Genomic DNA, 12,949 nt, shown 5'->3' on the forward strand with positions numbered 1-12,949 from the left:
CGCACCTGTGTCTAACAAAATATTGGCTCGCACATTGCCAATCTGAAGCCATAAAAACGGCCGTTCGTCTCTTACGCTAGGTCGCCTGATTACTTCTGGGTCCTGTACCACTTCAGCTACCACGGCTAATCCATCAGCTGGTAAATGATTCACTCCAGGCAGTAGTAGTGAATAATGAAGAACGTCTCTAGTTCCCCACATATCCCTATTAACGTCGACTACCAAGTCGAACAATTTTAAAAAATCTACTTCCAAAATGCAATCAAACGCTAAAGTCGGTACTATACTAACCTAAAGATTGGCAGACTTTCCATTAACGGTGAACTGCAGAACGGTATCCCGATCTATTGCGCAAGATCGTCCGTCTGCCACCTGCACGCCAATCGACGCCGCTAAGCTTTCAGAAAGGCTAATTTCATTCGCAGCCTTTAAACTTAGATAACTGAGCTCTGCTCCAGTATCTATCAATATCAATAAAAACTTATCATATAATCGGATGTACAAAAATCCGCGAAAATCAAGAGGTTCGGGCCGCATGCCCGCCAAATCCGGTAAAATGGTCCTAGACCTAATAACAAAAGTTTCCAAATCGGTTTCAAAGGGCTCAACTGCCATCATCGGTTTGTTAAGGTCGCTGGTAACCTCCTTCTCTGGGTATTCCTCTAGCAAATGGTCCGAGTCCTTACCTGGTTGTGAACGTCGGTCCAGCAGATTCACGTTACCTTCTGGATCCTCTTCTTCCCGATGTGTGATGACCTCCTCACTCTCTTCCATAATAGATTTCTCATAAAAACAATCAATTTCTCTAAAATCGGTAGTCATGTCCGGGTGTGTTCTGTCTACATTAATTGTGCGTGTGGGTAGGTGGCTATCACCTGGACAGTTTACGCTCAGTGTGCGTAACGGAAGGTGGCTGTCACCTGGATTCAGGGTCTTTCCTTTGGGTGCTATCGTGGGCTTGACCCTGAAGGTCCACCAGGATTGGCGTTTCCCGCTGATGTACTAGGTAACGTTTATTTGCTAGTTTCTTGCCTATTTGATGCTGAATTCGTCCTTGATAGCCTTGGTAGTCTAGGTTGAGGGCATTCCGACATCCAATGACCTAATTGCCTACAATTGTGATAAGAACTATTTGTTCTATTGCGCTGTTCCCTAGGTGCTGGCTGTAGTCTATTTTCTGTAGGAGGGTTCGTGGGTATAACCGGTGGTGGGGGCCAAAATTCTCCAGGCGGCCAAGTTGACCCAAAGGGTCAGGGCGATCCTGGTGGCCAAGTAGGAAATACAAGGTACTGAGGAGGTCCTGGAGGCAAGGTGGTCGGTGGGGTGGGAGAAGATGGTTTAGAGCTCCCTTTTCTTTTGCCTTTCTTTTTGGGACTATTAGGTGAGTTTACTTCAATGCTGGCAACGGTAGCTGCCTCCGGTTTAGTTTCAGTCTCGTTTTTGGGTGTTGATACCTTCTTCTTCTTCTTTTTCTTCGAACTAGAGTCTGATTGATCAGAGGAGCCAGGCTCCTCAATTGCGGCACAAGCTTGATTAGCTTTAGTTGGTTTGCTATATGCCGCCGAAGGTACCGGTAATGGCGTCGCTACATTGCCAGGAGTCCGTCGCTCCTTAAGCTTGTTCCATTTGTATTCCAGTTCCTGTCCCTGCTGAATGAGGCCTCGCACAGAGGAGAAGTCGCTCCTAAGGAAATGACGGGTATAAGCCGGTAAGAGGTTATAGTAAATGATATCTAGTCTTCTCCTGGTGGATAAAGGAGGGTCCAGATAGGAAAAGATAGTCTCCATATTCTCGATATACTCGGTGATAGCTTCCTGATCTCCCTGAAGGCGACTGCGTGCCTGTTCTTTTACTCGAGTTCTATATTCCTTCGTGGAGAATCTTCGTTTAAACTCCCTCTCAAATTCCGACTATGATTGGCAATTTTGTCCATGCAATCTATACCATTTCTTAGCGGAGCCAGTAAGAACTACTGGTAATGCTGTTAGTATTTCCCGTTTATGCAAATCAGACCCTTCTATGCAGTCTTCTAGCCGTTCTAGAAAAGATACTGCACTTTCTTTTCTTTCATTGTCGAAAAAGATTCGCCACTTTTGTAAGGTGTCTATTGCCTTAGTTCCTCTTCTGGTGTGATGACGTTCAGTTGAGGAGTCCTGTATCCTGTGACGACGGGGTTGACGTGTTTCTATCGGTGGAACAGTCGTCAGGTTCAGATGAATCATCAGTAGAAGAGCTATATGACCTGTACGACCACTTCCGTCGATGTATAGGTCTAAGGTCGGAGTCATATCGATCTTGATCAGATTCATTCTCGTCAACGTCCCTTTTATAACGCCGCCTACGATGGTGGGCTTGTTTAGGTCGAGGTCGGTGTCTTGGCGATTGTCGACTTGGACCTGTCTGGGATAGGATGCTCTCTCCTGAGGATTAGGGGTTTCTCCTTGAAGTAAGTCTAGGCAAGTCCCGCTGCGTCCTATTTGGCTCATCTTGTACAAAAATTGGTATGTCTCGATGCCTAATGTGAGCCTGAAATTTCGGCAGTACAAGTGGAGGTGGGCCTGTTCTTCGTTGGTTTTCAAGTCGTTGGAAGACCTCCTCATTTTGTTTTCTACGACGATACCGTGCTTCAATGGTCAGTTTCTTGAAGTGATCCAAAGCCGAATGAGCTGCTTCTTTGATATCAGTAGCGCTACCCTCTCGTTCTCCAGGCAACCACCAAGCTGGAGTTACTCCGCTCCGAGTAGTTGAGGTAGCAAAAATAGGGGGCTGTTCTCCTCTAGGTATCGCCCCTGTCCCGGGCACTTCTGTAATCACTGGAAAACTCGGAGGCTGGATCTCTCTAGTGTGGATCAGGTTGGGCTGTTGTTGGTTGGTGTGAGTCTGGCCACAAGGTCAGATTCAGTCCTGGCCTAAGGCCGCTGCGGTCCTCTACTCTCAGGGGTGGTGTGCCCATGGTAGAAATTATGGGCGAGATTTGTCGAGCAATAGACGAAATGGGTCTTACTAGAGTGGACACCAGCCTGGTATCAGTGACGGTCACAGCAGTGGTTGTGATGGCTAAAGCCGCGGTAGTAGGTGACGTAACAGATTGTATTCCCGTGATTTCAAGTAATGGTGTTACGCCAATTGGAGTCACTACAGTTTGATGACTAGGTCCAGGCAAATTGATGTTTTCGTTGGGAGATGCTTCCGATTGGACAGGAGCCGCCACCGTTGGCAATACTTCGTCGTGCAGGGGATTCCATTTAGCAGCATCCATGCCAAGCTCTCTCCTCCTCATGAACCGATAAAGTCGGTCCTTCAGCTTATTAATTCCTCCGTTAGTATTGAGGTGTTCTTGCTGCAGGATTCTGATTAATTCGCCGAATTGAAGGGTTTTGAGCCAGTCCTTGATGTTCTGATCCGTTTGACGATGCTCCTCCCGCTGCTGTGCTCGCTGGTCTCGAGCCTGGTTGGTTCTATCTAGTTCGTTTCTGGTTGAAAACGCCATTTTAGTTCGTTGAAGTTGACCTTTTTGACGATGGCAGTGGGTCAATAGGGGGAGGGAATAAATGAGGAAACGAGATATACAATCGGAGAAACTTAGGGGTAATGCCCTTCGAAATAGTAAGTTGGAAAGTCACCTCGCAAGATTGGTTAATTAGATGGTTGGTTGAAGTTCTCCTTCATGGTCGATACAGTTCGTTATTGTACCGGGAGAATCTCTGATTCGCTAGATTACGTATTTCTTAATTCGGCAAATATAAAGGGAACAAGTTGTAATAACGCGCTAATAAATAAGTGGTATGATCTTAACTTAAATTCGCAAGGATAAGGAACTTTACGTATTACAATAGTTTAGGTAATCAACGGTTACCCAATAGGAATTGAAATTATGTAGTTTCTTAAAAAAACACTTCTTATATGGCAGACAGGTCACGAGTTACCTTGAATTAATTTTACAATAAGTAATTCCGGGCTACCGAAAAACTTTTTCAATCCTAATGATAACCAAAAAAAAAGTGAAAAGTCAAAAATTCATTCCCTGAAGATCTTAAATGGCTACGCGCCTAAAGTCCTCGGGACCTGCTTTCCTGCTCGCTAATTACCGCAAAATCAATAATAGATGAAAAGTCGCCAATCTTGCTAACGCAGCCCTATCTATTCACCACGCAAGCCAAAAGCAAATAAGGTCAAGCATAAAGCAAGAAGTGCAAGACAAAAAAAATAGGGTGATGCGGATAAGCCAAGATAACTTTTCATTGAATTCGCTATAGGTTAGAAGGAGAACCTAAAATTTTAATTTTTGTGCGCGTAGAATTAAACTACGAGGTACTCACTCATTCGTCGACCTGAAATTGGAAAAGCAAGCGCAGAAAAAGCAGGGACACAAATAACATGGCAATAAACAATGAAATATAATCATAATGTAATTAAATACACAAAAAGAAAATAGATATATATCAATCAAATAGCGAAATCATAAATTAATCTACTAGTACAGAGAAGAGGATCAATAGCACAATCGCAAGCGAAAATCCCATAAATTCTAATCAAGAATAAACATTAAAACTACTGGGAAGGCAGGTATCCTCTCTTCTCATCACCAGTAGAGCTCTCGGTAGCAGCTTGAACGTGAGATATTCGAAATATTATTTCTATTCGCAAGGCCTATAATAAACGGAATCCGTCTCAAGTAGCTGCCTCTCAGAGCGCTATTTATGATGTAAGCTGTTGAGCGAAAACAAAAAAAAATGTAAACAATCGTGACGTCCTAACAGAGCAATGCCGGCTAATCTCCGCTCTCAGGCTCAACTGTGGCTGTACAGGGATAAAAATTATTTACTTCCTTACAACACAATTTTCAGCGACGCTCATGGATTATTTACCACTCATATTATAATTCTATGAAGAAGGCCGCCAAAACTTGAAAAACATAGGGAACGCCGAGGAAAAAAAAATCTACCAGGACCGTCCGTTTAAATGTAATTCAACCAATTACTCAAAAAAAATTATTGAAAATATAGGTATAAGAAAACCTGCTATTGATAATTAACAATGTAAAATTCTTTACTACACGAGGTTGCTGAAACCTAAAATCTAAGGCAAAACTCAAAACAAATTTCCATGGTCCGGTGATAAGCTATAAATATGCCCGGTGAAGTTAACCGTCGATTCAAATTTCTAATGGAAACTACGGAAGAACACAATAATAGTAGTTTAGATTGGTGTTGTGTGAGAACAAGAAATTCTTATTTCTCAACAACCCAATCTCAGCCAACCTTTCCCAATTAATCAATAATAGATTTAAAATTGGATATTTTTATCCAACGAAATAGGTTGCTGTAACCGACTCAATAATAATACCAAAAAAAAAATTCCAAGAAATCCGGCAAAAATCAAATTAACAACCAGGGAAAAAATTTTTAAACTCAATTAATATCTGAAATATCAAAAACAAGTTAATAATAATAAATTCGTAAAGAGAAAAAAAAACTATTTCCACGGAGGTGGATTCGTCCCCTAAGGCAATTTAGGCCCCACGTTGGGCGCTATTTGTGACAACTTTTCCGCTTTTTACTCGCGAGGGGAACATGAATTCGAACGTGAGATGCACAAGGCACACGGAATTTAAACAAGAAATGAATGCCGATTTAATCTTTAACAATAATTTATTCAAATTAATAAATACATAGGTGAAAACCTCTTACTTGGGCGCCAGGCATCCCATTTCATTCCGCGGCTTGACCGGCCGAGACCGTCTCAGGTCGTGCTAGAATTGGCTTTACCGAATCCGTACAAAATTCTAATAAGTTTATTTACCAGGTTCTAATCCGACACTTTTAGGAACCTGAATCACGAATACCTAAGTAAAAATGCATTTAAGAACTTCTAACAAAAACCAACGGAATCCACTAGGCTTTTGGCTTTTTGTTAGGTCAACCTATGACTTGAAATAATAGGACAAAACACAAGAAAAACTCGAAAGAGGGCACTGGTCCTGGATAACCTGAAAACCCGAAAAATATTGACCGAAAAATATCACAACGATAACGAAATAATAGGAGTCGATTCCTTAGGTGGCTGCCGCCTTCAACATGGCCGCCCGCCTAAGAACCGGCATCCGAACGACAATCAAAAAGACTAATTTACGACGAAACCGATCGCCGGCTCTCTCCTGACAGAAGGACGGTTTCTCTCTGCCACCTATACCCGCTGCTGCCCCGAGAACCCCACGGCAACGAAGAGAAAAGCGTGTACTTCCCAGATGTGGGGTTTCCACGTTACCTGCTTTACTATCTACGAATTCAGGCAGTCTCTCCGTCCTCCACCAGCCTTCCAGGGTCCCTCGCCTTCGTCCGATGCAGGCACATGCACTCGCGAAAAAGCCCGAGGGAAAACACTAACTGGGGGGAAGGGAATAAACCCATAAACCGGCGACAGGTAGCTGGTACCTACACGAAAAGTCGCGAAGTGAAGGAGGTCCTTCCTCGACAAAGCTATCCAAGGAAGAGAGTTAGTCCTCGCGGCGACAATTGGCACGCGCTGGGATCGATCAGCGCTCTTCGCGGATTATTGCGTAATCGATCCTAGATCCCGGCAGGCGCTGCCGCGGGCGACTCACCAACGAAATTAGGCCAGTGGGCCGCGCGACGGTAACCCAATTACCGACCGCGCCCACCTAGCCTTACCACGAGCAACAAAAATTCTGTGACGGGGAAATATCCCGTCACAACACATAAGGCCGTAGTTTGCTCAATGGGTGATTTTTTGATAATACTGCCAAACGTGTAATTTCAGTATCGGAATGCAAATTATTAGCACTCAATTTAGTAATTTCATCACTAAAATATCGCAATTGAACAATGCGAATCAACGCCACCCGTGCTGCAGCTAATTCAGCGACGGTTAAACTACCATTCGGCACCATTATACCTGCCTTCTTAGCCCAAATACGCGATAATGGTCGTAAACAGTACGCCGTGACGCGTAATAGTCGGGTAAAACTAGAAAAACACGTAATCAATTCTGGGTCTTTTGATTCTAATCGAGTATGAGACACCTGCACTAGTGATGCCTGTTCTGGCCATTCAACTTCCAAAGCAGAGAGCCAATGGGGGCCATGCCACCATAAAACTGATTCAGCTAATTCCAGCGAAGTCAAACCTCGTGTAGCCAGATCTGCTGAATTCTCCTTTGACTTTACGTGTCGCCATGTCGCAGAAGGCAATTCGGTCTGAATATAAGACACACGATTCGCGATAAATGTCTTCCAATTGCATGGATGTTTATGGAGTCAAGACAAAACAATTTGACTATCCGTCCAAGCGAAAATAGGCAATTCTTTAAAAGCTGGCACCGTCAATAGGTAGCGAATGAGTTTCACCAAGAGAGCTGCACCATTCAATTCTAATTTAGGAACGCTAATTGTTTTAACTGGACTCACTTTGCTTTTAGCGATTAATAACGACACTAAAAAGGAACCATCCTCTCGTTGTACCCTAAGGAAAATCGCGGCGGCATAAGCTCTTACAGAGGCATCTGAGAATCCATGAATTTCTCCTCTTATTGTCGATGAAGTCCCAAGCCAACGATAAATATTTAACCTTTTCAATCCTGATAACGGACTTGTATACTCTTCCCAACGCGAGATTAGTTCTGGAGGTAAAGGCGTATCTAAATCGCATTTTAAAATCCAAAGGTCTTGAAGAATAATTTTAGCCTTAACAATAACTGGGGCTAACCACCCTAAAGGGTCAAACAACCGGGCGATTGCTGACATAACTCCTCTCATTGTAAAATCTGGCTCGCGATCAGATGACCTGACGGTAAAATAAAAATGATCTTCTGTTGGACGCCAACGTACCCCTAACGTTTTAACGTCTTCACGATCACCTATTAATTTACCTTCCATCACTGGAATAGAGGATTCTACACCCGGTTTAAGTCGAATATGGTTCACAGCCCATTTACTTAACTCAATTCCTGCCGTTTTTAATAACCCACATAGTTCATCTCGTTTCAATAAAGCTCTGTCTAATTTATAGTCTCCCGCGAAAATATCATCCACATAGGTATTTTGTAATAAACATTCAAAGCCTAGTGGATATCTTGATTTATGCTCATGAGCCAACTGCATTAAGGTGCAAATGGCTAAAAAGGGCGCACATGCCGTACCGTATGTGACAGTAGTAAACTTATAGTCAATCAACGGCTCATTCGGTCCTTTCGCCCATACAATTCGTTGTAATTCTTGATCTTGCGAATCAACTCGAATTTGGCGGAACATTTTTACAAGATCAGCGGTAAATACAAATCTATGTTGTCGCCATTGCAACAAAGTTAAAGGCAACTCGCTTTGCAAAGTAGGTCCAGCGTACAAATAGCGATTTAAACAATGGTCCACATAGACGCGTCGCGACGCATCGAATACAACTCGTAATTTCCATTGACAATTCGACTCCTGAGTCACGGCATGGTGTGGTAAGTACCATGTTCGCGGACAATCATTGTTCACAGGAGGGACCCTCACCATATGTCCTAGTTATTCGTATGTGTTCATAAATTCAATATACGCAGACGCTAATCTTTTATCCCGTTGAAACCTACCATGAAGCTGCCTCAATGATGTTAAAGCTAGACTGCGAGATGATAATGCAACAACCGGTAGACTCGATTGAATCGATAATTTTACAATATATCTACCAGAACTATCACGAGTGTGAGTTTCCATAAAATGTTTCTCGCAATACTCATCATCGGGTGACACCGGTAGAGCGTTTGGAATTTCCTCAATCACCCAAAATCTTTTTAATGCTTCAAGCAAATTCAAGTCAGTAGTGCAGAATATAGATACCACTGCATTGGATCTATCATTATGTTTAACCGCCCGCCGTGGCGTCTTTTCTTGGACAGTACCTGAAACGATCCACCCTAAATGCGAATTTTGCGCAACTAAGTTATCGGTAGTTAATCGACGAACCCCTGATTTTATTAATTGCCCATAAATGTCCACTCCCAGAATTAGATCAATTGAATCTGGTTTCCAAAAACAAGGGTCTGCGAGTTCCAACCCTTTGAACTCTTCCAAATCTAGATTTACGATACATTTTTTAGGTATATAAGGAGTTACTCGGTGAAGAACCAAAGCTTTTACATTTACTTGAAATGAAGAATGCAAGGTTGAATATAAATTCAAATCAGTCTGTGATTTCACTGTCCCAATGGACGAAGAACCCACTCCTACCAGAGACACACTTGCTCTTTGCTTGGGTAATTCTAGTAATTGTACCAATGCCTCGGACACAAATGATCCTTCAGAACCCTGATCTAATAAGGCTCGTGCCTTCACGATATTTCTCCTCACATCTTTCAACGCGACTTGAGCTGTAGCTAAGATCACCTCATAACTTTGCCTATCGGTCACTACATTTAAAACTTGCACCGTTTCACTACCTTCATTTTGTTTACCCGTATTTGCTACTTGTTCATTATTACTATCGCTTTTTGCTGGTCGATGTAATAAATAATGATGTTTACCGCGACATACTTTACAGATTATCATAGCCTTACAATCCCGTGCGAAATGAGACAGAAAACATTTAAAACATAATCGCAATCTACGTACAATTTCCAAATGGGATTTTATCGGTTCTTTTACAAATTTATCGCAATCAACTAGACCATGCATACTAGAGCAAAGTCTACACGGTGTATTCGCCTTTTGTCCTTTCCGCGAGGTACCCACATGGTAAGCAGCCTTACGTTCCGATCTTGTTTTTAGTCGACGCTCAGCTTTGCCAACAGTAGATGGGCCCTCAGCGTTGCCTTCTTCTTCGTTTACTGCTACCAGGGATGACGCACGAACTTTCAAGAATTTTATAAATTCAGAAAACGTTGAAAATCTTTACAATGCTTCCACTTCACGCCCAACACGAGCTGCCTACTCTAGCACCGTTTGTTCCTTTACGCTAGTTTTTTCAGCCCACAACCTGCGAGATTCTGGATCTAGGGCTCGGCTCAATATACCAATTAATATTTGATCCCAGTGTTCCACTGGTAGCCCAATACTCTTTAAAGCACGTACAATGCGCTGAATCTTATCTATGAAAGTGCGTAATTCTAATGCCGATTCTCGTTTTAACGGCGGCATATCAATTAACTCTCTAATTTGTATGAAAGCTAATACTCGCGGATTGGCATACCGCGCTTTTATCGCTATCCATGTAGGAACATAATTAGTCTCCTTGAGAGAGGTTCCTCTTACAAAGGCTGCTGCTTCTCCAGTCAAGCATGTCTTTAAATATTGCAGTTTTACCGCATCCGAAAGATCTGACCGTTGGTGAATTAAACTATCAAATAAATCATAGAAACTGTCCCATTTCTCAAACCTTCCAGAAAAGGTTGGCAAATCCACTTGCGGCAATCTTGCATGGTTAGGCATTACAGTTGCCTCAGACACGGATGCAGGTGTTGACAAGGAAGCATCACTTGAAGACGTTGAAGGTTGAGTTTCGCGCAAAACAGTCAATTCTTCCTCAACGTTATTAAAACAACGGCGCAATTCCAAAAACCCGTTGCCATCAATAAACTCAGTGGCGATTTCGTCACCCTTGGCCACTAATTCCGAATAAATCAGTCTAATTTTGTCCCAAATCACAATTAGTGAATCAGATCTAGCCTTGATCACTAAAGAGGTTCGTTCTCCTACAGCGCGTCCCCTAAGATCTTCTACTAGAAATTTCATGTCCGTTTCCAATGTTTTTAATTGAGAAATTAATGTTTTTGATGCAGGCGCCATCGCACTTACTGATTAATAAACACACTTGGTTTAACTAACACACTCGTGATTCTAAGTATTATTCTGCTAACAATTTCAATCACCAAATATAATTACACCAATATATAGTATAGAAAACGCTCGAGACTTAACTTTGTATTACCGAAAGACACCTTGTTTTCGTAACGAATAACTACGACTGACTAGCTCACCATCACCGCTTGCTTCCTCAACGCATAAAAACAATTCGGTCTTACGAACTGCGGCGTCTATTCACGACTATCAACGATCATATCCGAATAACCTCCCTGTCAACACCAGCCAGCCAATACCGTCATCACCAATCCCAACCCTCGATGTATCCGGCTCGAAGGACCATGTTTAATATCACGAATTTGGTTACCAATACTGATAATTGTTTGAGTTACATACATCGAGGGAATAGGAATAGGAATGAAAAATACACAATTTATGGCTCAACAGATTCTTTATTGCCGTTCATAAATTATCTCTAGTAGAGTAGCTAAGGGGATTCTATGACCGGGTGACGAGGGGGTCGGGGTCCCGCGGGGGCAAGGGAAGTAGGGGAATTGCCCCCTCTCCTCGAGCGGTTGTGCGCATGCGCATCCTCCTCCCCCGACGTTAAACTCGTAGGGTACACACGTGGGCCCACTCTTACGTTAAGCAGTGGACGCAGAGAAAGAGAGAAAGAGAGAGAGAGAGAGAGAGAGAGATTCCATCGATGATTGTCGGTATCGCTAACTACCGATAGTTGTCGCGTGTATCCCCCCTCTGACTCCTTTGGTGGGGGGGTACAAATGTGGCCTCCCCCTTTTACCTTAAATTCCTTAAAGAGCGGTGCCCAAGCGAATCTTGACGCTCCTGGGATGAGAGTTGGGGGGTGCCCAACCGAGTCTTTACGCTCCTGGGTGCCCGCGCGACCGACTTCTTTTAAGGCGAATAGTGTAGACGCTTTGGAGAAAGAGAGAGAGAGAGAGAGAGAGAGAATACTCGTAGAGAGCGATCCAGTGATCGCTCCCCCATATTTTTTTTTTTTTTAATTATAATTTATTGAAGTATTAAAAAGGTTTTATTTACAATGCTTTTTTTTAGAAATTTTTTTTACATTCAATTGCATGATGTATATATTTATGACAAATGCTACACCACTCTGGTAGTGAACAATTGATGCGTAGGTGACCATATTTTGTACAATTTGTACACCAGTAATGTGGTGTGAGATCTATCTGAGGCTCCATTTGCGTAGCCTCAGTTCTTGTAGCAATGGACTCCGTTTGTGTGGCCATATTTTTCACCTGGGACATATTTGAAAAACATTTTGTTATTTTTTTTTTTTTTTTTGATATTGTAATAACTATTTTAACAAAGCAAATATACTTACAAAAATCACAAACTCTTCTTCTTCTTCTTCTTCTTCTTCTTCCTCTTCTTCCACCATCTCCTCTTCTTCCACCATCTCCTCTTCTTCCACCATCTCCTCTTCTTCCTCCCTCTCCTCTAAAGCAATGGCTGGTAAAAAATAAAAGAAAAAAATTTTTTTTCGTAATTCTTCGTTTTGAATAATAATAAAAAAAAAAAAAAAAAAAAAATTGGTCAAATAGTGGGATTGTTAACAGTTTTCAAATATATGTGTCGTAAAATTCTTTTATGATTCTATTTATTGAAATAAACAATCTGTATGGATGGGTAGGGTTTTTTTTCTTTAAAAGAAATTAAAATAAATACTTACAGTTCATGTGCATATTATGATGAAGCATTGCTTCATATTCTTCAAAATAACGATTATGAGAATCGTTAATTCTTTTGATGTAATCAGACATCGATTCTGCTTGATTTTTATCCTCCTCCTCCTCTACTAGATTTATTGTCACTAAACAACGTTCACTTTCCATTTCTTTAATTTTCTACTTTACTATCCGCACTGATGAACGTTCGAGGACTGAATGCAGCCTCTGAAGAAATCCCGTCGAGAGAGAGAGAGAGAGTCTTTATCGTTTGTTTTCAATATGAAATTACATTAGAAGTCCATTCTTTCTTTCTTAAAGGATACACTATACCCTCCCCGTATATAGAGATATCCATAGATATTTTTCCCTATTGTGTTATACTGTGATAAACCTACAGGTCAATCACAATGGAAATTTATCGCAAGTAAGAAAAAAAAAAATT

At 42.0% G+C, this 12,949-nt stretch overlaps 1 protein-coding gene across 1 annotated transcript; it reads right to left on the reverse strand.

Moving 5' to 3' along the window:
* Nucleotides 1-6,287: 6,287 nt before the first annotated feature.
* On the reverse strand, nt 6,288-10,780 carry LOC136781330 (uncharacterized). The gene is made up of 5 exons (XM_066740182.1): nt 9,927-10,780; nt 8,590-9,884; nt 7,289-8,520; nt 6,719-7,216; nt 6,288-6,434 (listed from the first exon to the last, which is right to left on the reverse strand). Exons 1-5 carry the CDS (start codon nt 10,778-10,780, stop codon nt 6,288-6,290), a joined length of 4,026 nt encoding a protein of 1,341 aa, XP_066596279.1.
* Nucleotides 10,781-12,949: the final 2,169 nt, after the last annotated feature.

Source organism: Prorops nasuta, unplaced genomic scaffold (assembly GCF_024137725.1).
Source record: "Prorops nasuta isolate Cenicafe-Biocafe unplaced genomic scaffold, Cenicafe_Pnas_1.2 PNAS00022, whole genome shotgun sequence".
Taxonomy (NCBI): domain Eukaryota; kingdom Metazoa; phylum Arthropoda; class Insecta; order Hymenoptera; family Bethylidae; genus Prorops; species Prorops nasuta.